This window comes from Vanellus vanellus, assembly GCF_965231255.1.
Source record: "Vanellus vanellus genome assembly, chromosome: 2".
In the NCBI taxonomy this organism is placed as follows: Eukaryota; Metazoa; Chordata; class Aves; order Charadriiformes; family Charadriidae; genus Vanellus; species Vanellus vanellus.
The window spans coordinates 106,403,056-106,429,378 of record NC_138906.1 but is presented as its reverse complement, the minus strand read 5'-3'; the positions used below and the strand labels follow the sequence as shown (position 1 = coordinate 106,429,378).

The following is a 26,323-nucleotide window of genomic DNA, read 5'->3' as shown; positions in this document are numbered from 1 at the left end:
GATCTGTGTGAGTACAACCCTACTTGAAAGAAAATGTGTTCTGTATGTCTTTTGTGGAGTTGGGGTGGTAGGATGTCCTTACATTGCAGTATGTTTTGTGGGGCAACCTGCGGCTTGGAAGTATTCATTTCAGCTGTGTAGACTAGTCAGCTGTTCAAGAAATCCTAAGACAAATAGTCAAATGTTTTAACAGCTATCACACTTGTCTTGTGACTTCCCCACAGAAGTGGAAGAAAGGCTTAAAGGATCCAGCACAAAGCTGACTGAACAAAATACTGGATCACAGCAGTTGATACTGCTCAACATGCTTGTTCAGTGTATTACACAGACACTGGCGTTTTCCTTATGGTCCAGGCAGTTTGATTTCAGAGGGGTATTTGTAAAGCTCGTTATTTTCCTGGCTTAGAGGAAGTGCTGTATCTTTTAGTTCTAACTTGAGAACTAAGGTTAAGCTTGTTGGTTGAGTGGACAATATGTCTTTTAAATATGGAATTTGGATTGGTAAGGAAGACAGAAAACTAAGGAGGAGAGAGGTCTTGGATTTTCTCACATGAACTTGAGTTGAAACTAAAAACGAGGAAGTGATAGTACTGAACTAGTCACTGACTGCTTGCTTATGGCCTTCTGGGGCTGGTTTCTGTTCTGTGAATTCACTCTGACCTTCTTTGGGAAGGCAGAGTGGCAGGTTAGGACCTTAAAGCTGAAGAAACAGTTCTTAAGCTGCCTGCTTTTAACCTGCTTTGTAGATCACAAAGTAAAGGTGTGGTCTTTCTTGGACTTAGCTACTGCTGTTCAAGCTTATGGCACACTACAACTGACTGTTGCTTCTCAAACCTCTGAAGGCTAAATTATTTTTCTGTCACAGAATCTTCAGCAACACTGTTCTGGTCAGAAAATGTCAGCTCTTGAAATCCTCTTTAAATACATTGATGAACACCAGGACCTCTATGTTCAGGTAAGTTTTCTGAGTTTTGTCATGCAGCACAGACAGCTATGGGATATTAAAAGTTAGGTGGTCAGCTTCAAGCTTGTTGTTACACCTATGTAATATGCCCAATAATAGAATAATGCCAAGTAATTGGGGAGGGGGGGGAGCAGGCAGCAGGTGTGACTGACTTGCATCAAACCTGAAGACTTTGTTTCTGAAGCTTAGACATAGTTCTGTTCAAAGACTTAAATCTCCATAACAGATTTATTAGGAAATGCTCTATTACTGTATTGTGCAAGCAGTGACTTATTTGAAGGTACAAGAAGCTTGACACGGGTTCCTGAATGCCAAACTAGATTTATACTGTCACTCCCCTTCTGAAATGGGAAAGGAAGGTTATAAACAATGCTGGAATAAAGCTTTCTCACATGAAACTGTTCATGTTGGGGTACAGAGGGAGAGGTTACCTCTGTACTTTGCTGTTTAACCTGCTATTTAATTGCACCTTGTATTGCAATCCCTTTCACCTGTGAAGGAATCAGTGGTATAGCCCTCTAAATGCCTAGGGAAGAACTATGCCAAGTGTTCAACTTGACTTCTGCCAGTTGCTCTCACTGATCTTGCATGGGGGGGAAAAAGCTAAGGCAGCATTTCTGAGAAGCCTGAAGGACGTTAGCTGGTTCTGGATACTTAACAGCAATCAGAAAAGCACAATATGCACAAGCTGTCATATGCTTAAGCTTCTTGATGTATCTGTAGACTTTGTGCTACACAGCAGGGGCAGCTGTAGGAAAGTGAGGTTTTAGAGAGCTTTTTACTCTAACATTAGAGTACACCTTTGAGCAGATGACAGAGCTCATTTGCCTCAAGTTTAAGCTTGACTAAAACAGTATTAGTTGAAAAGCGAGGTATTGTATTTGTATAGTGCCTCCCATGCTGTAATTTGTTTGTAGTAAAACCTTTAGCTTTTCTGTCTTCTTGTAGCGGCTGGCTCAATGGGTGGCAATCCAGAGTGTGTCAGCATGGCCGGAGAAGAGGGCTGAAATCAGACGCATGATGGAGGTTGCCGCAAAGGATATTGAGCGACTGGGAGGCACAACCCAACTTATGGATATTGGGAAACAAACGGTATGTGAGCATCTCTGTGTCAGCTTAGTAGAAAAATTCTCTTTAGAAGACAAGGTGTTTTGCACTAGGAGGTGCTGGCTTCTTATGATCCCAGTAACAAAGGCACTTAAACAGCACTTAAAATGATACTTTCTGTAGTCTATTAGAGCTATGACTATAAAGAAAAAGGCTAGTATAGATAATCTTATGTCCCTTCAGATGCTGGGAACCCCAAGCTATGCAGCATCTAGTGGGCATCCAGTCAGCGTGCTGTGCAGATCCTATTCATAGAAATGTTATCCCATTTTATTTATTCAAGCTGTTCAGTTCCACAGCCAAACAAAAGGGATATTCACATGAGAATTTCTTGCTGCACTTGTAGATAAAGACAAGGATGTGCAGGTGGTGTAATAAGCAGTACCAAGTGGGAACTTCCTGCCAACTACTGTCAACTGGCTGAGTTTATCCTGCAGCCCAAGGATTTGCACAGCACAAAACAGGCAGGAAGGCAAAGCTGTGTGTGCAGCATAGCTCAGCACGGGCTTGGGTGTACTCAGGCTAACTATGTGGATCGCTAATTCCTTGATGTCTGATGGTCTTCTGGTCTGGATCACCACACAAGGTGATCTTGTGGGTAGTGGCCTAGAAAGGCAGTAGCCTGTTGGGGTGTAGGATAATGCCTGTCTTGTTACACACTCTGAGCTTCCTGTTATAACATTTGTTTATTGTAAACCTTGGTATCTAGATCAGTTAAGCATGTTGTATTACATTTTGGACTGTTTATTAAATGTATTTTAAATACTTTTCTAAAGGAAGATGAACAGAACACTTGCAAACAAAAGTGATAGACACTTTTAACAGTAGGCTGGTGTTGGATCTTAAGACTTGTGGACTGTTAAGATACTGACTGAAGTTTCAATAAGTCTTCCTAAAGATTTTTAGGCTCTTCTAGAAGTATTACATTTGTCACAAGATTGCACTGCTCCCTTACCAGATACAGAAGGATCCTTAGTAGGATGAGTCCCCTCCTTATTTTTAGCTATCTGGACTGCTTTTCTTTACCTGAGAAATCTGTGTGCTTGTGAGACTGATAATCTCATCCTAGGGAACCATCCTCTTGATATGCATCTTCTTGAAGTACCTAGTCACTACATGTGACAAAATAAGACCTGTACCAATGTTAGTCTTAACATTTGGATAGCGACATTCAAAATCCTCTTGTACTGGAGTGTTTGCTAGTTTTAGATAGTCAATGTAATTGGTGCTAATGACTGCTGGGTAGAATCGTAGAGGTTGGAAGGGACCTTTAAGAAAAAAAAAATAAATCTGTGTATCAGGACCCTCTGAGCAGTTCTTGCTTTTGGCAACTGGAATACTTGTTTGTAGCACTACAGGTCCCAGTAGGGAAGCAGCTGATTTCATGTGCTCTCTTGGGAGGGAATCTGTAGGATAATTCTAGTTCTGCTACTACCTACAGCCGTAATTCCCATCAAAAGTGTTTCAGTTAATTCAGAGAAAAACTTGTTCCTTTCATCAGTGTAATTTTTTTGGAGGATGAACTGATTTTACAGAGTTTATTACAAGTAACATTTCTATTTGGAAAACTCCTGCGGCTGGATTAAAGTAACTTTTGTATTTAGTTTTATATTATGTGTGGACAAAACTAGTTGGTGTATTATGTACATTGCCCTTCATTGATATAGCAGCAATCTAAAGCAACTGGTGAACTTGCCTGATATTAGTTTACTGCTGCACAGCAGTTTGTACTGTGTACTGATTACTATAAGTGTAAATTGTTGCAGTAATGCTTTAATCACTTAAAGCTGCAGCTGGCCAAGGACCATGTAACCTGTTGATAAAAAAAAAAAAATCAGAGTTTGGAGCCCATATGAGCAAAAAGTCAAAGCTGATCTTGATCTGCTGAGCAGTGTCTAGGAGTAGGTGTTCACTGGAAGGGAAATATATGCTGGCTGAGAATAGCATAGGATAATTGCTTATGGGGTATTCCAAAGGACTAAGACAAGTTCAACTCCTGAACTAAGTTCATCAGCACTACCCTGCCCTTTGCTTTACAGCATAGGCTGGTACAGAGGAATACAGCTGTTGCGCTGACCTTATTTGGGTGTAGGCATGTGTTATACTCAGTGATACCACTGTCAGGAATTTTTTGTCTAGAGAACTATACTATGGACAGGATGAAAGTGCAGTGACAAGCAATGCAGAATGCAATATTGAATGGAGTTTATCACTTCTGCTTAGGTCAGCATTAGATATGGCAGTTTGGCATGCAGACAGCTTGCTCTGCTGAAATCGGATGTAGGATTGTTAGTTTAAAGCTAACAGTTCTGAGTGGCTTGGAACATTCTGACTATTACTCGGACTTGTCAGGAAACTTATTGGCATGGTGCTTTCATGCCTTCATTGGCACACTGCTTCTGGCAATCAGTTTAAGTTGCTTAATTTCATTAGCTGTCTATGCCCCTAGTCTCAACCTCTGTAATGTTAAAGTAACTTATTCATCTGATAAAAATGTGCCACTGATGTTCCACATTTGAATAAATCTTCTTGCCTCCTATTTCTAGCTGCCTGATGGATCAGAGATCCCTCTACCACCAATTGTTCTGGGAACACTTGGCTCAGATCCACACAAAAAGACAGTGTGTGTATATGGTCACCTGGATGTTCAGCCAGCAGCACTAGAGGATGGCTGGGACAGTGAGCCCTTCACACTGGTAGAAAGAGAAGGTAAGACCAGTGGACTTCACAAACTGATGAGCACTTTAATGAGTGTGGCATTTCTCAACTGTTCTAAAGTTGCAACCTTGATTGAAAGGGGAAAGGAGAGTAAGAGTGAACATAAGTGTTTATTTAATACTGTTGAGAAAAAGATGCAGGAGGGGAAATGGTAAACAAATAGAGCTGCAAAATCTCATCTGCTTTCAGGGCTCGTTTCTTTTTCTGATAGTCTAGACTGTACTTGTGTGTTATCTTCCTTGTAGCTACAGCAAAGTCTTAACTGCTGCCTTCCATGGTAACAATTTGTTGCCGGAAAGCTTTCTAAAACTAGTTTCTTGTGCTGTTCACAACTTGCAGCCTGTAAGGTCATGTCAGACTGCAGGGATTTCGAACTACTATAGGGGACAAACACTCAACACAGCTTTATGCATGGAGACAAGAGTGGTACAGCAACCTCCCTGGGCTACCTTGTGTTTGTGCTACAATGAGTACTGCAGAAGCTGTTTTACAGATCTAGTGCCCAGACAAATGTCCCTCGCATAAATGGGGATGAAGAAATCGTGCAGTAACTCCTGTTGAAACAACACATTGCCAGTAGCTGAGACCAAAACTTTCCTTTCTATTTAAAGCTGGTGCTACCAACAGCCTCTTTCTTGTTTCACTTGCTCAGTGTTGAGTGTCAAAGGTCATATGAATAGAAAGACATTAACCATTCTTGTTGCATAATCGTTAATCATTGCCAAGGAAAAAGAAGTATCTGTGGTAACTAGTATTTCTACTTGGGCACTCAGTTGTAGGCATCAGAGTCAAAGTTACTAAGTTGGATTATCTCGTCTGAGCAAGAGCTAGACTTGCCTCAGGCTGTGACTTATCTCTGTGCAGCCTGGCAGCGAGAGGCATGTATACCAATGGCTTGCAAGCTGCCTGGCCTGTTCTGTCACTCTGGTTATACATAGTGCTTGGGCATTGTAACCACAGCTTGGAGTTGCAGCAGTATCCACCTCTACTGTGATCCCATGTGGTACGCTTCCTGGGACTTCCCTGTTGCCTGTAAAACTTGTCTTTGACTAAAGGTCTTTCTGGGGAGGTTCACATTATCTGGAGAATCCAGAGAAGTGGTTGGTCATTAGTCTTACTCTTCAAATGAAGACTTACTGAATTGAAGCTTATATTGGAAAGGTTTGTGTTAAAAGGAGGTAGCTTGTTTCTATACCCTTTCCACTGTGTTTGTAGAAAATGATATTATTGTGAAGGATATGGGAACAACTTAGCCTGAGGCAGTTACATCTTTTCCAGGTTTATGTTCAGCACCTATCCTGGGAGCAGCTAGGGGAAGAGGTGAAGTAGCTCTAAGTGAGAGAAATATTGCAGTCCTATGCCTATCCCACTTGCATGGGTGTATGAAGCAGGATGTAAAACTGATACTTCAGAAGAATCGGAAATGAAAGTTGATATAAGCAGGGTTAAAAAGCTTATCAAAAAGGATGTTTTCTCCTGCAGGCAAGAGATGACTGAAGCTTCATCCTAACTTTTCTCCCCAGTGGTTAATTTGTATCTTGTTTCTACAGGAAAGCTGTATGGGCGAGGATCAACAGATGACAAAGGTCCAGTGCTTGCCTGGCTGAATGCCTTGGAAGCTTATCAACAAACTAACCAGGTATGTGCTCACAATGTATCCTGCTTTTTTACATATAGCTGAGTCTAACAATAAATGTTATCCAAGCCACCAACCTTTGAGGCAAGCCTGCTTATTCAGCCAATTGGAGGAATTATGCAGTAGTCCTGTAAGTTCCCTGATGTCCCAGTTGAGTTGACTTGCTGACAAGTTAGTCTGGTAGATGCTTAGATTGAACTGTAAACATTTTTGCTTTAATGCAATGTGTAGGAAGGAAAATACATATGCAAGCATCTGGAGCTGGAAGAATAATCAAGTGTGATCACTTTTGCATAAGGATGTCAAATTAGCTTGGCCTTTAACAAAGCATAGTATCTCACTGCCACTGAGTTCTGAGATTAACTTAGCAAAGCTCCCAGTTTAGTGTTACTGTTTCTGTTCAAGAAAAAGTGCAATCAAATAGCTCAATGTTTGCTTTACCTTGTAATACTATTACTTGTGAAAAGTGCTGTCTAGGCATAGAATATGGTAAACTGGATAGACAGGGTAGCTCTGACTGTCATGCAATTTCTGTGGTTAATGTTAGTTTTCCTAGCCCTGTGACTTACCTTTGGCAACAGATTTCCGCTGCATTTCCACAGCGAAGAGGATTGGGAACAAGTTGTTCTAGAGCTTAGTTAAAACTTTTAATTTCTTCAAATGAAGGGTGGTGTAAGTGCAGTCGAAACATTGTAATACTTTGTGTATGATTAACAAATTCTACTGTCATGGAACTAATTTACCCATGTCCATTTTTCTGCTTTGTATATGATGGATGAAAATTGCTGATTACTGAAGGAGTCCAATGTTTTCACATACTTAACCTGTTCTTGTTTTTCACTTTCAAAGGAGTTTCCAGTAAATGTTAAGTTCTGCCTAGAAGGTATGGAAGAATCGGGATCTGAAGGCCTTGATGAACTGATTTTTGCTCAGCGAGACACTTTCTTCAAAGATGTGGATTATGTGTGCATTTCTGACAATTACTGGCTAGGCAAGAAGAAGCCTTGTATCACCTATGGCTTGAGGGGAATCTGCTACTACTTCATAGAGGTAAGAGCTGAAATACGCTGCAAAACCGGTTTTAAGCTGAACTTGCTGCTGGAGAAGTGATAGCTCAAACTCTTTCATGCCAATACCTTTTCTTCAGAAAAGGTGAGACTGAGTACTTAAGTGAACAGTTTCTACTAATTGTCTAAATATTGTCCTTTTACTGTGCTATGATACTTGGGTGGGGAGGGATAGCTTTCGGGTGTATGAAGCAAGATAAGCCAGCACCTTCAGTGGAGGATTATCTCATGGCATAGATATCTTCACCCAGATATTTCCTTGAGTGCAGGAAGAGATGTCACCACTGAAGTCCCCACTGTTGGGACAGTCAGAACTAAAGGCTTGTCCTCCACAGAGCAATAAAAAGCATATCTGCTTTAATGCACTACAAGCGAGCAATCTGGTTTCAAAACCAGATGCATTCTCAAAATACATGCAGCAAGAAGCTAGGGTAAAAGTTTGTGCATTTGACAGTATGTTCATGTTAAAATTAACCTGAATCTTAATGCACTTCAAACCAGGTGGAATGTAGTGACAAAGACCTTCACTCTGGAGTTTATGGTGGTTCGGTACATGAGGCCATGACAGATCTCATTACTCTAATGGGTAAGAAAAAGCAGGTTTTACTGAATGCATCTAAAATGGGAGGAAAAGTTGTCAAAGCATGAGTTTGTGATGGGAGGGGTGTGTGGTGTCCCTGCTTAAGAGCTACTTACACTAGCAAAGCAATGACCAATTAAATGGTGCTTGCCAGGTATGCATAAAACAGGCTGATGCATTAGCTACAGAAATATGGTTAAGGCCTTGCCAAGATGTTTTCTATCTTCAAGGTCCTTTAAAATCTTGCTACAAACTTCTATGTTAATTAAATCAGCTCTTTTCTGCAAGCTTTTCTACAGCTGCCATATTCATCTCCTTGGGAAACAGCCAGCCAAACATGTAGTAGTAAAATTAAATACAGTTGCAAGGAAGTGCACATTCTGAATCGCTGCAAATTTCATAAGTGCCTTCCATGCTTAGTGGAACAGGATCTGGGAGGTATAGGTTGGAATTTCATTGCCTTTACAGAGTTTTCGGAAGGCAAAGACTTCTATTTCCCATAGAAAGTGCTCCTAGCTGTATTCTTGTTTCTTCTGGTTGAATTCTGACATTAGGTGCTTGTTTACAGGTTCTCTTATAGACAAGAAAGGGAAAATCCTCATCCCAGGTGTTAATGAAGCTGTGGCACCCGTTACTGATGAGGAGCTGGCACTATATGAGAAGATTGACTTTGACCTGGAAGAATATGCGAAAGATGTTGGAGCAACAAAATTATTGCATGATACAAAGGTATACTGTACTTCTCCCTCTCTACCCTGGTGTGCTGTGTTAGTTCAAGCTATCTATATTAGTAGAAGACAGAAACAAGCTTCTGTGTGTACTAGGCAGCCGCCCAAATCTTTGAACAGGCTCAAGGTCAATAAAGTCATGTCTGAACTTCTCAGATCTTCATGCTGGGAGCTCTCCAAACGAATGCTTTTAACAGCATTGAATCTTGCAAGGTATAGGTATTACTAGTTTTAAAGCACTACACCCTAGATGTAAATACATCTATCATAAAAAGCAGAAACAAGTGTTGTAAAAGATAAGTTTACATGTGCAGGTCTGTCTTCTGTTCTAGTACTGTCAGAAGGAGACTTCAGACTCAATTCAAATAGGTATAAGTAACAATCTTATATATTCAACCTTGTCTTTACTTGCTCAGGTTTATATCAAATGAGGGCACACAGGCTTCCTTGTTTGGCCTTGTTCTATAAAGTAGTGGATGAAATATTGCTTGTATATAAGGAGTTGGCAAGATGCTCTTCATATATGATACTGAACTAAAGCTGTTCACTCTTAGCTAGACTGAAATCCTACCTTAACTTACCAATGGAGTTCTAGCTAAGCTGCATGCATGCAAGAAGGGTCTTAGGGCTAAGAAGAGATATGGGAGAGAAGGCTGTAATCTCCAGATGACAAACGGTGTGCTTGAAAAACTTGAACAGTGACAGTTAAATTTTTTTTGGGAAAATTAGAGGCAGGTTGTACCTGGAACAAAAACTTAACATTAAAGCTCACAAAACTTCTAAGTCTCCTGAATCTCTCTAGTGAAGTTCAGGTTTGAGGTATTGTAGCTGTCTATAGAAGACACAAATATGTTGAATTTGCAGTATCCAGTGTACTGAACAGCTGTGTCCAAGGCAACAGGGAGGAAATGCAGAAGTGTATCTGAAATGACCTGGTAATGGTAGGCAATAGGGCTCACTTTAAGGAACCCAGAGTTCAGCCACTTTAATGCAACAGGTATAAGTGGCAGGAGCGCACTTTATGCCTCAGTCTCCACAGCGGTGAGGCTTTTGGAAAACTTGTGATCTTCATAAGCATGTGACTCGGTGATGGAGGCACCTGCCTGACTTGAGGCAGTGGAGACTATAGCTTCCAATATGTTCCCTACAAAACTGTGCTTGAGCATTTTATAAATGGTATCTGTCCTTCTCAGAAGCAGACTGGCCATGTCCTTTAAGTTCTGTAGAACTAGCAGAAAGCCAAACTAGAGCTACTAAATCTCTTGGGGTGCTGAAAACTCAGCTGTTGGACCAAAATGTGTGCTTAGTGGGTGTAACAGCTTCTGTTTATAACTGAATGGTCTTGAATGAGCTGTATTTGTCCATGGGAGAATGCACTGTTTCTTGCAAAGTCTTTTTTGATTGAATAAATTATTACTTTAGGGAACTGTCAAACTTTATGTAACCTTGTATCTTTCCCTCTGCTTCTTCAGAGAGATATCCTTATGCATAGGTGGCGGTATCCGTCCTTGTCTCTCCATGGAATTGAAGGAGCCTTCTCAGCCTCTGGAGCCAAGACTGTGATTCCTAGGAAAGTGATTGGCAAGTTCTCAATCAGGCTTGTGCCAAACATGACTCCTGAGGAAGTCACAAAGCATGTATGTTGAGATGGATTTATAGTCTCAAACCAACTATGGTCTCTAAACTTCTCCTGTTCTCTGTGCCTGGGGAAGAGTATTTCTGGTTTATAAAGCAGTTCCATTTATTCACTTTGCTACCATCTTCCCTGTTCTGCACCTCAACTCGGATAACTTAGGGAGTTGCTGTATGGTCCCACTCTGGACTGTTGTGGTCTGGCTGTTCAATTTCTCTCAACTAACTTGAATGCGTTCAGGAGTAAACCCTAATTTAATTGTAGAGCACTTGGTTTACCAAAAGTGTGTATTCTAAAGCATAAGTTTGACTTACTGGCAAACTGTTCCATGGTATACTGTTAATTTGCCTAGAGGAGATATTCTGACTTGAGAGTAGAGCTACATAGGAATAATATGAAATAATAGTAAAATGAAAAGTATTGCTGCACAGTAGTAGTGACCTGCAGGTCCCTAAGATGCTTTTAGTATACTGTCTTTTATCAGCGTTCATAGAAATGCTAACACTAGATAAGACTGTTCAATCTTTCTTGTAGGTTGAAGACTATGTGAGCAAAAAGTTTGCAGAGCTGCAGAGCCCCAACAAATTCAAAGTCTATTTAGGCCATGGTGGAAAACCCTGGGTGTCAGACTTCAACCATCCCCACTACATGGCTGGTAGGAGGGCCATGAAGACAGGTCAGTGGGTTTTCCACTTGTCTTTGGGAGGACTAAAGAGCTCTTGTTCCAGCACCTTAAGAAATACTGAGGAGGTCATGTTTGCAGAATATTTCCGGTGTTCTACACTTAGATAATAAGTTTGGCTCACTAAGTAATGAAGCATGTCATGTGCAATCCTTAAATGCAAGTCTGAGCTACGGGAGGGAAAGAAACTTGATGTCAAGCTTATTCTTACTATATCGCAACAAGCCCATCGGTATGGTGTTGCTTTTGCATAGGGATGAGGCTGTTAGTAGTTCAGATGACTTGCTTAGCCAAAGCCCTCAAAGCTTAGTCATCCTAGCATGCTTAATCAGTTGTTCTAGGGCAACTAGATTGCACAGCGCAACTACAGCAAATTGAACTTGTGTTGGAATACAAACAGGCTTTCACAAGAAGTGTTATTCTGTAACTGAACGCTGAAAGTGAAGGTACTCCAGCAGTACACCTGGGGGGTGAATGCCACAATTCTGCAACCTCTGCAGTCTGCCTGATTAAAACAGAGCAAGATTTTCCCAACACATGGTACAGAAGTGGTTGGTACTTAATTGCTTAAGCAGCAGTAAGGATCTGTGGGGAAAAAAAATCAAATACAATTTCAAACTGACTAGAGTATCACTTTGTTCTAGTTTTTGGAGTTGAACCAGACCTGACAAGGGAGGGAGGAAGCATTCCTGTCACCCTTACTTTTCAAGAAGCAACAGGCAAGAATGTCATGCTGCTTCCTGTTGGAGCTGCAGATGATGGTGCCCACTCTCAAAATGAGAAGCTAAATAGGTAAGAGAATACTTATCCATGTGCCAGGCTGAGCTATACTGTGGGTCTTGGCATGTGTTATGAAAAGGACCAAGAATTGAGCTCTTGCTTTTCTTTATTTCTCTAGAAGGCAAAGTGCCATTTCTCCTGAGCAGCGAGTGACTGGTTGGGCAACTAGTCTCTTGCTGAATCTTGATCTCTGCTGCTGCTTGTTTTGTGCACTTGAAACCAGAAACAGTTTTTATACTTTGGTCTCCAAGCTTGGCTACCCCCTACCCCAAGGGTGGCATTTCTCTTACCCGGGGAGACACAGGGAGGTTTGGAGTGGTGCCTGTTGCCTGCGACTGTAATGTCTGTAGTGTCTGTGTGCATAGGACTGATACTGCGAAAAGCACAGCTGCTAGGAATGTAGCTCAAACTAAGACAATGCTAATGGAAGCTATGTTCTTTCCAGGTACAACTACATCCAGGGGGTGAAGATGCTTGGTGCATACCTCTATGAAGTCTCCCAGCTGAAGGACTAAGTTGGACACCTTACCTTCTGGCTTATGGATCAGAAGTCTGAATTTCCTTATAAAATGTCATCAATTACAGAGTCTTATGTGGCTCCCCTTTTCCACCAACACTCCACCGCTTTGGTGGGCAAGAGGGAAGCATGCAGATCTACTTGACAAAGAACATTGTATACCAAAAATATTTCTTTAATTGCTTACTTCAAATGACACAGACTATTCTTTATCTGACCGGTAGTCCTGAACTGCATCTTTGTCCCCTCTGTATCACTTCAGAGTCGTGGTTTGCTGTATTCATCTACTTTTTCCTGTAAAGCAGGAACAGTTTGCTCTCAACTGTTTAAGCAGCCACATCAGTTGCAGAACTGCCAGATGAGTTAAGGTTCTTATTCCTGGATATGTCCTGGAAGTAGTCAAAGTGACAGATTATGGGGCTATACTGGAATGTGCTCAAGCTGTAGAGGGGCATCTGTCTTGCCAACTGAGTGATTTGGAAGAGCAGTTTGTCTCTTACAGTTTATACCTGTCCGCAGGTTTCAATTTACAGTGAATTAGGTTATAACAAAATTCACAGTGGTAATGACTACTGCCCATCTTTTTGTAAAGCTGCCTTTGTTCTCCCTAAAAAAGAATAATAAATAATCATGCTCTAGAGTTTGGCTCTTGGTTTCTAAGGATTAAATAACTTGGGAGGGAAAGCAACTTCAGGTAAGTTGGGAGGAACCCTTCTATGGCTATAGAGGCAGGTGAGCAACATTGGTACTGGACTGTACTGCCTGGGAATCCAAATTTTTATTCCTTAGGCTCTGGCTCCATGACAGTGTGACTTGATGCAGATATTGCTAAATCCTGCTCTCCTGAGAGAAAATGAGCTCAGAAAATGTTCCGTTTTGGCTTTGTAAGCCAGGTCATCACAATGGTAGCACAACTGATGATACTGTGAGGGAGTGGGTGGAATTTGTAGGCATAAGTGAGGAGAGAAGAGCATCACTCACTGCAACTACTGACTGACATCCAACTTCCAGCTGTCTTCTGGAAACATTCAACTCCAACAGTTCTGCTATTATGTTTAAGAAAAAAAAAACAAACAAACAAAAAAACCCCAAAAATAAAACAAGCCCTCTTAAATGTGTATGCTGACCTGAACTGAATTTATCTCGCTGTTTCTGAACTGCCTGACCAGCATAGCGGGCTGAGCTAGGTAAGTATTTCAAGTGATGATGCTTAGCTCTGAGAACTGCCTGAGAGCGTGGTGCAGTACTGTAGTCCTGCATCCTGACAAATTGTGGGGCAGCATGTGATGCCTCCTCCCTTGCGGGGCAGAAGGCGGGAATGTCTTGTCTGTCTGACTTTCACTGTTGCTTGGTCTGGAGTCTTAATAGTGGATGGCTGTTGGGGTAGGGAGGAGTCTTCTGTTCTCACTGTGAAGCTTCTAAAGCTTCTATGCCTTGTTTAGTTTGTACTGTTTGATTTGTCATGGGAGTTGATGGCTGGAAATAACCTGGTACCATTAAACTTAGTACTTGCAGCTGTGGTGCAGGCTGAGAGCCTTGCCCTGCCTGTGTCAGTGCTTGCTGCACCAAGCATCTCTACAAACACTGGGTAGTGGGCTCCTAGTTTATCGCCTTTCAGTGACAGTGGAACTACTCTGATACAGTGTGCAGTCTGTACTATTGAGAGATATTAGTAGTTTAGCTCGAATAAGTTTTAATTAGAATAAGTTACTTAGGGTTATAATATGGTGTGACTTAGGCTGTTCGCTTAGCCTTACTTAGCATGAGTAGCTAGATCTGCTGAAGCCTTTAGGCTGCAGTAGAGTTAATTCTCTTAGTAATTTTCCTAGCAGCTGGTACAATGCTGTGTTTAATCTTTTAGTGTGAGGAAAATGTCAATAACACTCTGTTTTGGTAGTGTTTTCTGCAAGTCTGGGACTCTTCAGTTCCCCATGTTCTGCCAGTGAGTGCAGGTGCACAAGAACTGTAAACCAGAAGATAAGTAGGCTACAACAACTGTCAGCAGAGACTGCAAATCAACAAGAAAAGAGCAGTTGAGGGCTTGCCTGCCTGGGCACAGCAAAAGAATCAAATAAGGTGTTAGAAAACCCCAGACCAAAAATCACCATTGGACTAAAAGACACATGAACAGCATGTGAGGGGTGGGTGTATGGATCACAAGGTATAGTTGCCCAGGGATTTCTTTGTTTGAGGTCCCTCCCTTTTTGGAGGGACCCAGCCTGGGCTGACATTGCTGCTGTACCTTTTGGTTAAATTACTTAATTTTATAAAATCTGATGCCTGAGACTCTGCTGAGGGGAAACCTAGGGCTGATCCTGAAGGAGGGAGTGTGTGTGTGAGGAGTCGAAGGGGCACCTGTTGGCTCCCTGAGGTCACCTGCTGCAAAGGGACCCTGGTCCTGGCAGTTAAAGATGAGTGGTGTACGTGTGACTCCTTGAATGGTGTGTGAACGCTTGGGTAGTGGTTTCTCCTTTAACAGTACACAGGGCAAGACTGGCATGCCTCAGTGAAGGTCGTCTGCTATTTTGCTAAATGGGGTAACTTACATGAAAGGACAATTGTCTGGCTGTTGGCAAGTTCATATCACTTATTTTCTACTTATCAATTTGAAAAGCATCAAAACTTAAAAAAATCTGGTTCCTGGACTTGGGTAATACTAGTTTCTCACAATGTAAAGAAAGCTTATTTGGGCAGTAGGGAAACTGATAATGTCATGAACTATGTTCAGGAAGTGAGCATGTCTGTATTTGCCCTATTTAATTTGCAAGTAATTTCTTGAGAATCATGTAATTATCCAAGTTCTGCACTCAAGATGCTGCATCAGGTCCTGCACTTCCTGAGTAAGTGCAGCATGGCAGAGTTGTGAAGGATGCCCAAAAGAGAATAAAGCATGCAAGAGTCTGGGAAGCAGTTCCTATTGGGTAGACAGCAGAAATATTTTGGCATGGGGTGAGTGCCAGAAGCTTGTGGAAAGGAGATTAAAGTGGGACTTTGGCCTGAGCAAAATGCTGGGGTCTATTTAAGCACACAGGAGTAAGTTGCTAAAGTAATGGGTTCTTTATGAGACTTAATAGGATTTCAGGTTTGTTTATATGTATAAGTTTAAAGTTAGAAATCATCAGTGTCTGTTACCTTGCCACAGTAGGGCTTGCTTTAGCTGTAACCGCTCTAGTCCCTGCCTAAGGTGACCACAAAAGTGGTAGTACTTGGCCTGAACGAACAACACAAGCAAAAAGGTCTAGTGGTACCAGATTGTTTCTGTAGCCTGCCTGCTTCACACCTGGCTCCCTGAAGTCTTCTAGAAACCAGTATCTGTGCAGAGATCTGGTTTGCTGCATCTTTAAATGCTTGTGTGTTATATAAAGAGTTTGCTCAGCCCAAGTTGTTTAACAGCACCGTCGCACAACACAGAAGTGTCTGATGTGACATCAAGTGTGAGCTAAACACAAAAACTGAAATGCATCGGTGAAGCACAGAGTCTGACAGCACCATCTGCTGGGTGTACAAAGGCTGCTCGGCCTTCTCCATGCAGAACTTGATAGCATCACTTTTTACCTGTTACAGTTTGCCGAAAGGCTTGGCCAGCTCCACTTAATACATAACATGAAAGCTTGTATAATTGATATTCCTCAATTGATGCTCATTAAAAGACTAAGTGAACCGATTCAACTGCACCACCAATGTCTGGTTAGGTGGCAGTGTGGCCAGGAGGAGGGCAAGACTGCAGATGTTTCGGGTGGCATTAGTTAGCCTAGGCAGCTGCTATCTATTTTTACTGTGCTAGTAACTCCTATGTGAGGGTAAGCACTGCGAAAATGTTCTGGCTGGTTTTGCAGTTTCTTCCTCATGGTCTTTGCCTGCAGTCACCTTAGCTTCTCTGTGGTGGGGTTATGACTGGAAGAGCTTTGTAGCTCTTCACATTTGTAATCTCCAATTTTCCTGAGTAGAGATGTGCCAGCTCTATTTCCAAGCAAGGTTATCCAAAGGAATGGGGTTCCGAACTTCTCTAACCTGACAAGTGTGTGAATCTTGGCAGGGCCGATGGGGGTACCAGCACATGCCTGCTTAGCTTAGACTTACTTGGTGCTTAGACTATTGCTTCAAGATGTTCTCTTCTTTTACTTGTCTGTCACTTGCCTCTGAGGGGTAAACCAGGTCGGAGCCCAGCTTACTGCTGGTTGACCCAAATGGCATGGGGCTGTAAATTAGTGAGGCTCTCTTTTGTTTTTTTCTTTTGCGAGCTTCTGTTTAGCCAAGTTATCTTAAAGTATGCTAAACCCCTTCAAATACTAAAGTAAAAGCAGTTGGATCACCTTTGTACCTTCCCTGTGGTGTGATCCAACCGCAAGACAATTCTGCTTTTCTTGTCCAGGTGCTTTTCCAGTCAAATTCGATGGAAGCACATAGCTCTGCTTTATTTGAAAGCTGGAGTTTTGTTAAAGATGGCGAGAAGTTGTGTATATTCTCACTTAGCTATTTTTTTTTTGCCTTGCTTAAGTACCTTAATTCAGCAGCAGCAGTTTCCTGGAAACCAATGCTGGGGACCTGGGAAGACTACTTGCAGAAGGAAAGGTGACTTCATAAATAGGCAACTGGAGGGGGGGGGGAGGAATATCTATATGCCACAAAAGCAAAGCACACTTTTTCTGTCCTGTTACCTAATGTGGAATAATAGCTTGATTCCTGACAGGAAACTGGGAAATCTCAGAGCCAGTGGTGTGCTACTGTTGTCGAGTCTAGATGGTTTGTGCTTCCAGTTCTCCCACTCCAGGAATGGAGTGAGATCCACAACATGCATTTTACAATCACTTCTCCACCGGGTGAAACTGCTGCAAAACTGAGAATGCAGCCTTCTGGCTTGTAATGCCTCGTTCTTCACAAGATTTCTTAAGTTTTAGTAAAATCCAGGACAGTGCATCTTGGTATGGAATATGCGCTTAGAAGAGCAGCTGGAGTTATTACAAGCTATTATCCCTAAATGAATAAGCCCTAACTGCCTTTTAAAATGTCACTTTTCTTTATTTTTGCTGTACTGGGGAACAATAGCACGTGCATTAAAAACACAGTCCTGACTTTCAACTATGTGACAATCCATTTCAGGCTTATTGAGCACAATGTTTCCTAATTTGAAACTGCTTTTTAACTTGCAAAACAGACTTTGGTTTAGCATAATGAGTTTTGATGTACTAACTAAATCAAAACTTACTCTTCTGTAAGGTTACATGATAGACTGTCTAAACATCAAGAACTTCAGCTTTGTGATCTTGACCTTGAAGCAATGTGAGAACTGGAGATAACAGAGCTAATCTAGACAGAGTATGTGAGTTTATTCATTCTGTTAAAGTACTGGCTTAAAAACATTACAATTTTTTCCATGTCAACTGAACTCATTCAATTAAAATAGACTAGATTCATGTGTTAAATATGCTTTTAAATTATGAGGAGCCAGTCTGAATAAATCACCTTCCTGATAATTAATAAAGTTATGCAGGGGATTTAAATCCCTCTTCAGAGAATCTGCTTAGGTTACACAGGAAAGCTTAGTGGATAACTTTGATTCTAGTCCCTCGCTAGCCCGATCATACCATTCTACATCATGATGTTAGGCTATGACAAACCCTGAATGCTAAGACATGTTTTTCTAGTACTTTTAAATATTCATCTTTCTATTAATTTTGCATATCCTTAGTGATTCTGAGATTTCTTGAGGACTGCTTAAAGTGCATGCCAATGAAATGTGCCAACTGATGCTGACACATTGGTATACAGTGTCCTCCTTCCGTCTGGGCAGGCTCATGTTCTCAATCACGGAGAGAGCCCACGGACCTCTTATATTTCTGACTTTTAGACTGAAAAATGAGATAAATACATTTGAGCAGCTGCTTTTGTCATGGTTATTGTGCTATGGAAAAGCAGCTGTCCTGTATGCAGTGCATTTGAATTAAGACCCGTTGCATCCTCAGAGGATGTGTGAACTCTTCACAAAAAGCAAAAGCTAACTCCACCAGCATAACTTTAAGAGTAACTGTGTAGTTAAAATCTATGGCAACAAATTCGACTCACAGCACAAATTGCTAAATACTATTTGAAAGTGAAGTTTGTTCAGTTATTAGATACTCAAGAAAGTCTTTGCAGAGCGACATTTTTTCTGTGTTAGCTGATACTTGTGAATACGTGTGCCCTACAGTTGGCAATCAGACTCCACTGGTCTGTACTGAATGACTAGCCTGACTAAAGCTTAAGTGTTCATAAGCAATGTGTGTGAATAGCATTTAAGGAAGCATCCTTTGCAGGCTGCTCTTATGGTCTATGTATATAAAAAACATATAGAAATGCTAAATGTCTTGATAGAAAGGTGAATCTCTGGAGGACTGTTTTCTTGCTCTTTTGGACAGAGTAAGTAAATGGAATTGCAAATCTGAGCTGTTAATATATGCAAAATTGTAGCCAATTCCTGAATTCAAGATAGCTGCTAAGATATACGGTGGAATTAAATGTCATGTTTCTGAACTGCTTAATGGATTTAATGTCCGTGTAGCGAATAGTGGAGTCAAGGTTAGAGACGTGAGGGGGAAAAATGCTGTCTTCTTTTGGACTGCTTTAAATGCTAGTTGGGAGCATTCTGAGATGTTGCAGCTTAATTTTAAGAAAACCTATTAAACTCTTCCTCAGGCTTGCAGCGACTTGGAAAGCAACAGTATAACTAAACTAGCTAAAGTGTTGAAGTAGTAGGGCAGCTGCAGAAAGCTTTTCAAGCTAGAACGCTGTATAGTATTTATGAAAATGCCTTTGATAGGATGTGGGTTTAGACTGTCTTGCTGTATTAGTAACAGGTTGACATATTTCTGCCATTATCAGCAGTGTACTGCTGCATAATTAGAAACCTTTTAAATGCAAAAAATTCCATTTCTTTGGGGTTTTTAATAGTACATGCAAAATACTGAGTATTTGGCCTTTGTTGCCTGCCATATTCTCTACTGCTGCTTGTTCTGCTCCTCTTCTCCTGCTATTTTTTCTGGTCATTCACAAGAGGGGAGTTAATCCGGCACGGGGGACCCATGCGGTTTCCTAAGAACGTGACCAGGCTTTCACTTTATAATGTGATAAGTATATGTTGACTGGACTGAATCTCTTCTACTTTTTGTATTAAGACTGTAGTTCATCTAACGATGCCAACAGACAATGATCTTTAGCTTCAGCTTTACTCTGTAGTTGCCACTGGAATGGTCCTCTGCTTTTGGAATTTGGCACAACCGTATAATTAACACTAAATGGAGTGGGAGAAGGTAACGTTTTTTGTTTCCAAATTCTTCTCCATTAACCTCTTTACTATTTGAGTGAATAGCAACCTATAAAATCCTGGCAGAAGAGCAGTTATTTCTGCAAATCCACTGGAACGTACTTCTTAATTTGCAGAACTGCCAGAATCATAGAATGCTTTAGGTTGGAAGGGACCTTGAAGATCATTGAGTTCCAACCCCCAGAAGTTAAAGGCATCAGACAAAAGACACTCAGAAAGGGTTCCAGGCAAATCTATTTAGGTTTTTCTATTGTATGTGTTGAACACTTAGCTGGAGGAGTCAAGTTCAAAGCCATTAGAATACAATATAGATTCAAAATACAGTATAGGCTGCATGTCGTCATTTTCAGGAATTGGTTGTCAAACAGAATTAATACAAAGAAAGCAAAAGATTTATTTCTGCACAGCTTTGAATCTTGTTTGTATTTCAGAAATATCCTGTAATGTATTGCCAGCTGTACCCTAAACTCTTGCACAAGGAGGCATGGTGTCGCTTGTGATTATTTTAAAGCAGTTTTAATTCTGACCGGATGAATTCAGAAGTACAAATCAAGGGGGAAGACTGTACCATGAGCTCAGGCACATCTTGGTTACCAATTCTGTTACCTGGCAAAAGAATCTCAATATAGAGATCTGAATAAAGGTAATTTGAATATGGAAAGACTGGGGAGAAAGACAGGTAGAGAGCAGGTTTCAGAAATTAAGTAGAAGGCTTCATGAGAAAGGTATATGTGAGTGTATAAACCCATGTTGCTAGAGTATGGGCAGCTAGAGTTTATTAGCTTCCAGGCTTTAATCTGCTTGCGTTCCTTTGCACTGATCTGGAAGTTAGGCTTAATGGAATTTGGCTGATTATGAACTTCTGTAAGTTTATAAAGCTGCATATAGTTTTTGGAAGCTTTACTTGGAGTTGGCTGACAGTCATAGATGGAATTCAAATACACCGAGACCAGTTTGAAGTACTAATTTTTTAAAGTTAATAGGAGTTTTGGGGAGGGATTTGAGAAATGGAGGAATAAAATGTTATCTTTAACTGCAGATAAGGTTGTGCATTGATTGGTCTAAACTAGAAATACACTAAAAAGTAGCAAACACATCTGAGTTTTTTCCCATGGAAAACAGGAGCACCAGACTTACTGAGTATTGAATTAATAGAAAACTACGCTGTATCATATTGCCTGCTTTGTGAAAGTGTTCCTATAGGATATGACAGGTAATTGAGTCATCAACATAAAATATTAATATTAAAGATGATACATTTCATTTTCTTAATGCATTGTAGTTCCACATCTATCTACGTGCAAATATGACACAGATTTACTGGGACACAGCAGTCACCTTGAAGCTGTGCTCAGTAACAGCTGATTAGCATTATCTGTTCCAAATGTAAAACAAGTTCAGCTCTCTGACCTCATTAGAGGGAGCTGAGAGCGCCTCAGTAATAAATGCTCCTCTAGATGCTTCCAACAACTTGATTTATATGGAAGGAAGTTTTAATGACACAATCCCTGCCACTAACTATCAGACCGGCAGTCCTTAAGGATGTAGAAGAAAGATTCTGAAAATAATTAGACTTAGCACTAAAATTAAAAAAGGAGGCTGGAATAGGAAAATGTCTTTCAATAGCACACAGGCTGCAATACAACAGTCTTTTAATCCAATTTATATTCATAGACATCAATACAGAAGTGAGGCTAATATATCCAGAAGTGCACAGTAATCTGTTCCTAAACTTAGATATACAGACCTGTTTGCTGTTGAATTTGAATGACTGGAGTCTGTGTCCACTAAAAATAACTAACACTTTTGGCACACTGTTTATTAGTATCTTTCAATTACTGAATGTAAGAATTTGGGGTGATAAAATGACAAAGTGGTCTACGAATCTGAAAGCCTGCTTTAAGTTTGGATCTAAATCAAAAGTAGAGGATATGGTGATTTCCAACTGTGCAATGTTCAGAAACTTGTTTGCTTTATAACAGAGCAAGACTAAATTTTAATTTCACACACTTTGCAGAAGATTATAATGCAGAAACACAGATTGTAATAACTTGTTCCAAATTTTTCTGTGTTGATAGAAACTAATGTGTCATTCTGAGCCCTTTAAACCTACTAAGTTATTCTACAAATCAAAACTATCAAACAGCAAAATGGTATAAAAGCCTCTTGTAGTCTGCAATTAGGCAGAATTGGTTACTTCAGGTAAGCCAGGTATATTGGAAAACAGTGCATAAATTTATAAACTTGGTCTGTCACTCTTTTTTTTTTCATGGATTTATCAATATTCAGAGTTTTCAAAATTAGCAGGAACAGAGTGACTTAAAGCTTACTTATTAGCAGAGGAACACACCAAATGCCAAAAATACCACTCTGTAAACCCCTTATTTCAGTACTTACAGTGACACATATCACCTGAATAACATCCATTTATCTTTCAGTTTAAAGACCAAAAACTCTCTGTATGTTTTCACAGTGCTCTGAATTTGAGAGCTTGATCCAACTAAATCTGTTAGCTGCTTTAAGGCCCAATTAGTAGTCGCAGGAACGAATGAAATCTTCAGATAAGATGACACCATGCTGAGATAATTCAAAAGGAATCAGTCACACCACTTCAGGCTAATGCTCTTTTTTTTTTTTATTTTTGCTTAAAATGTGGCTCTCTGGAAACTGTTTATGAGAAAAAAGCACTTGTTTTTACCTTTGCTTGTAGGATTCACCTGAAGGCTCAGCTGTGAGTTGCATAATCTTTCTAATATCTCCACAGAGCATCTCCTCACTTCCCGGCTAAGAAATAACAAGTCTAGCCAGATAAAAGGTGTGTTTACACATGGCTGGGAAGGCTGCACGCCAGTGAAGGATCTAAGATCTCTGAAACCTTTATATTCAGCTGAAATCACTCACAAGGTACTAAAGGGACAGTTTGGACTCCTTAAGTCCATAACGTTCCCGAGTGAGATTCTTCTATGAGTTCTTCATGTAATTGCTGCTTTGGAAATGGAGGTATGTGCTGCCTCGAGCAATACTTTTCCTTTACCCCAATAGCGAATGATCCCATAGATGAAAGCAAACTTATCGCAAGTGGAGAAACTAAGGCTGACAAATATATTTGTACTTCTCTAAACGTGACAGGAAAACTGGGTCCATTTCACCATGCCATTATCTTCAGTCCCCATTTTCTTCTGCTACATTACCTGCATAAGTTGCTGTGCATGCTCCTCAGGTAGGTTTTTGTTGTGGGAATCTACTTGCCCAGCCAGTTTCTCTGTAGGTATCAACATGAAAACAAATGATCCTACTCTCTGTAGCCTTAATGGGGGAAATTGCCATGGGGAAGCAAGGGGATAGCAGAATGTTTTTGGTTCCTATGTGCTTTTTTGTAATTGAAGACGCTGACCTGGGAAATAAGAAATAGAAGAGACCTGCTAAACAAAAAGTGTGTTTGTGTTCTGGTAGAGGCATAGCAAAAAAAAAGGTATTGGGGTTTTTCTACACAGATAGAGAAGTAGTGAAGAAAAATGTCACCTCTAAATTTTCCGTGTTTTGTTATGTGAAGTTGCTATGTAATTGCATTTCATGGATTGAGTTAAAGGATATCTGGCTGTACCATTGACTATGCCTGTCTTGGCATGTAGGAAACAACCAAAGAATACAATGTAGTCATGCAAATAAATGCAAGCCAAAAGCTATTGGTGCGTCAGACCGGTGTGGTGTGTGGTTAAGAGTCGGATTTTGAAAACCTGGCGTTGTTTGGTGAGGCTGCCCAATAGCATTCTGCTCCTAGGGAGGGATTTGGATGACGACCAGTTTGGGGTGAGCCTTGGAGGGGAGCCAGGAGCCCTGCTGTTGGGAACAGTACCTGTAGCAGTGCATTGGACACGGATGCATGCTATCAGGTGGCCCTACAAGCTGAGTGACACAACTGAGGGCCTCTCTGCCATTCAGCTCGAAGTGGCAGGGAGAGCCCAGCACCTTCTCCCAAAGGCAGGTGACTACATTCAGGGGCCTGCTCAAGGAAACCCTCATGAAAAACAGATGAAAAGCAAAGCTGGTGATAGTGTTGCTCATCTGGAGGGCAAGAGTCTTGTGGCTCAAGCGTATGCCCAGGAGATATGTATCCAAGATGTGACTTGCTTCCCAGCTTGTGGGAAGGGGTGTATAGTTTATTGCAAATGGGGATTTTTCTTCCTGGTCAAGCTGCGTCTCCTTTAAGGACTGGCTTCCAGGGAGGAGGGGAGGAGCACGGGGTGGAACAGGTCTTCACAGAGCTGTTTGTGTATTTGATATTTCATAGCTAATGGCTTAAAGGCATTTAAAAATACTAACGCTATTGTGGGATTTCATCTGTTTCTCTTTTTTAGTTCATCCTAAAACTTAATTCCCTCTGAAGTGCAGGGATACCAACTTTATGCATCTTCATGAGTTATCTCAAATATTTCAACTAAAATTTTATAAGTTATAGAAGGATTTAGGCACTTGGAGTGTGGGATTAATGATTTATATCCAAAACAGTGATTTTTCAGAACTGTCATTTTCTTAGAAGTTGAGATATAAAAATATTAGCTCTAAATGTTTGCATTCCCGTAGTACAAAAAAGGCAAAGCCATCACTGCCTTTTAAGCCATGTCAAGGCACATGCTACACTTTCATTGAAAGACCTTTGACATACGAGAAACTTCTCTGCTTGAGAAGACTATAACAAAGAAAGCAAAAATACTTGTCTGCAGGGGGAGTATTTTAAGTCCAAACCCTCCTGGAATGAGGAGGGAACAATTTTCCACAGAAGTTGTACTTAAGTTTATAGTACCTTGGCCGAAGAGCCCGATCCACTAGTCACAGATCCACTTCAGTTGCTAGGAGGCTCAGAGCCTATGTGCAGGCATTTGATAAGATGTCCAGATACAAATTAGTTTTCTAACCAAAGACACCAGTCTTGCAATTATCTGTCTCTGTTTTTGTTGAGATGTTATTGCATCTTTCACAGAAGGGCCCATTGATGTGACTTACACAGCGTGTGACTGGTGGAGAGCCTCTGCTTAATGAGCATCTGCTCTGGGCCCTCGAAGCCCATGCTTTACCCTCGATACCGTCAGTGGCACTTTGATAGAAGAGATGTGCTATGAAATATCTCACTCCTCCTTAAGAAGGTCCTGCTCACAAAGACCTTGCAATGGTAACATCCGTTGCTATGAGATGCATCAGTATTGTGTGTGTATATATATTTAATACGCATGTATATATTCATATATATATAAACAATGGGTTCTTTTATTTTTAAGCTGCTTAAGAGCAATTTATATTTGTCAAGAGAAGAACCTCTCTGCTTGCTTTGGCCTTCTCCCAAGTACACTTCAATGACAGGAGGGCTGCGATGGAAAAATACTCATAAGTCTGCTGCTCCTGGGACACTCAGCCGAGATGCAGAAGTCGGCGAAGTGTCAAACTGAGCTAACTTTGCTGTACTCCAGACGCATGCCGAGAGGGACACTGTGCACACCACCACCTCAGTGACTCGTGCCCTGCCTCTGCCAATTCCTGGACCTCGCAGAAAGCTGGGAGGAGGCAGTGTGAAGAGCTACATAAATGAAGTACTGCATGGTTAGTATCAACTTCACCCCATGAACTCATAAAGCCAGCCTATGGTGTCTGTTTGGGAATGACTGTGATTTATCAGCTGGATAAAAACCTCACCTGCATGAAGAGCATTCATCACCTTTAAGGGAATGCTGCTGTTATTTGGCTGAGCAAAGCTGTCTGAAGGATACCAAGATGGGAATAACCTCTTGCCGTTGCTTCAGTGTGATTAATAACTGAAAATACTGTTGCTTAAGCATTAAGCAAAATGAGTTTACAATCTTGCTCTTGGAAAAATAGGACAGTCTCCTGTCTCAGCATTCAGTGCAGTGTACTGGAAAAGGTGCTGGACAAGAAGAACTTGTTTGTTCCTCTCCAGGGTGTATTGCTTAAAGCCTGCATGCTTGGGGATCTGCGTACAAAGAGCTTGCTGAATTAGCCACTGGGCGGTGAGAAGGCTTCGTGTTACTGCCCTTCCTTTACGGAGTATCTTGAATCTTTGTGGCCCTGCTCCTGGAAAGTGCTCCGATTTGGAGGACAATCAGAGGCCACCAAACCTCGTGAAGTACTATGCCACCTCTTATCTGGGTAAGGGGGCCTTTTCTAAATTAATCTCCTTCCACTGACATACCCAGGTGTGATGATCGATGTTCAGGTAACAACTGCTAATTCAGGGTCTTGGGGGTCTTTACCTCTCTACCAGGGCAATCTCTCTCCACTGCCTGACAAGTTCTTGCAGCAGGCAATATTGTGTAACTTGTGGTCCCAGGTTTTGGCATCAGTTATGGTTATTTTGAAAGAGGATGGCGGGAAAATACTCTTCAAGCTGCAGTGTGAAGTGGGAAAGAGCGAGGAGGTGGAAGGGCTTGCTCCTGCACAGGAAGCAGGAGCGGAAATCCTTGGGGGGGGGGGGGGATCTTGCGAGCTGTGTGAAGGGGCCTCTCCACCCCACACTTAAGCTTCTAGGAGGCCATGATAACTGAAGTTAAATGAAGGCAGTATATTGAGAAACGACAGTAAGCTGCAATAGTAACCAGGTA

At 41.2% G+C, this 26,323-nt stretch overlaps 1 protein-coding gene across 1 annotated transcript; it reads left to right on the top strand.

Annotated features, from left to right (window-relative positions):
- The first annotated feature begins 822 nt into the window (after positions 1–822).
- CNDP2 (carnosine dipeptidase 2) lies at positions 823–13,044 on the top strand. Its single transcript, XM_082479039.1, has 11 exons — positions 823–955; positions 1,913–2,056; positions 4,618–4,780; positions 6,340–6,428; positions 7,275–7,475; positions 7,994–8,078; positions 8,641–8,801; positions 10,273–10,437; positions 10,968–11,109; positions 11,760–11,907; positions 12,341–13,044. The coding sequence occupies exons 1-11, from the start codon at positions 896–898 to the stop codon at positions 12,408–12,410; spliced, it is 1,428 nt and encodes a 475-aa protein (XP_082335165.1). The 5' UTR covers positions 823–895; the 3' UTR covers positions 12,411–13,044.
- Positions 13,045–26,323: the final 13,279 nt, after the last annotated feature.

What these genes read in the sequence shown, in the direction of transcription:
- CNDP2 (XM_082479039.1), top strand. Translation starts at nt 896, where the DNA reads ATGTCAGCTCTTGAAATCCTCTTTAAATACATTGATGAACACCAGGAC. An exon ending in ACCAGGACCTCTATGTTCAG is followed by an intron (nt 956 to 1,912) that starts GTAAGTTTTCTG and finishes GTCTTCTTGTAG; the next exon opens with CGGCTGGCTCAATGGGTGGC. An exon ending in TCTGCTACTACTTCATAGAG is followed by an intron (nt 7,476 to 7,993) that starts GTAAGAGCTGAA and finishes ACTTCAAACCAG; the next exon opens with GTGGAATGTAGTGACAAAGA.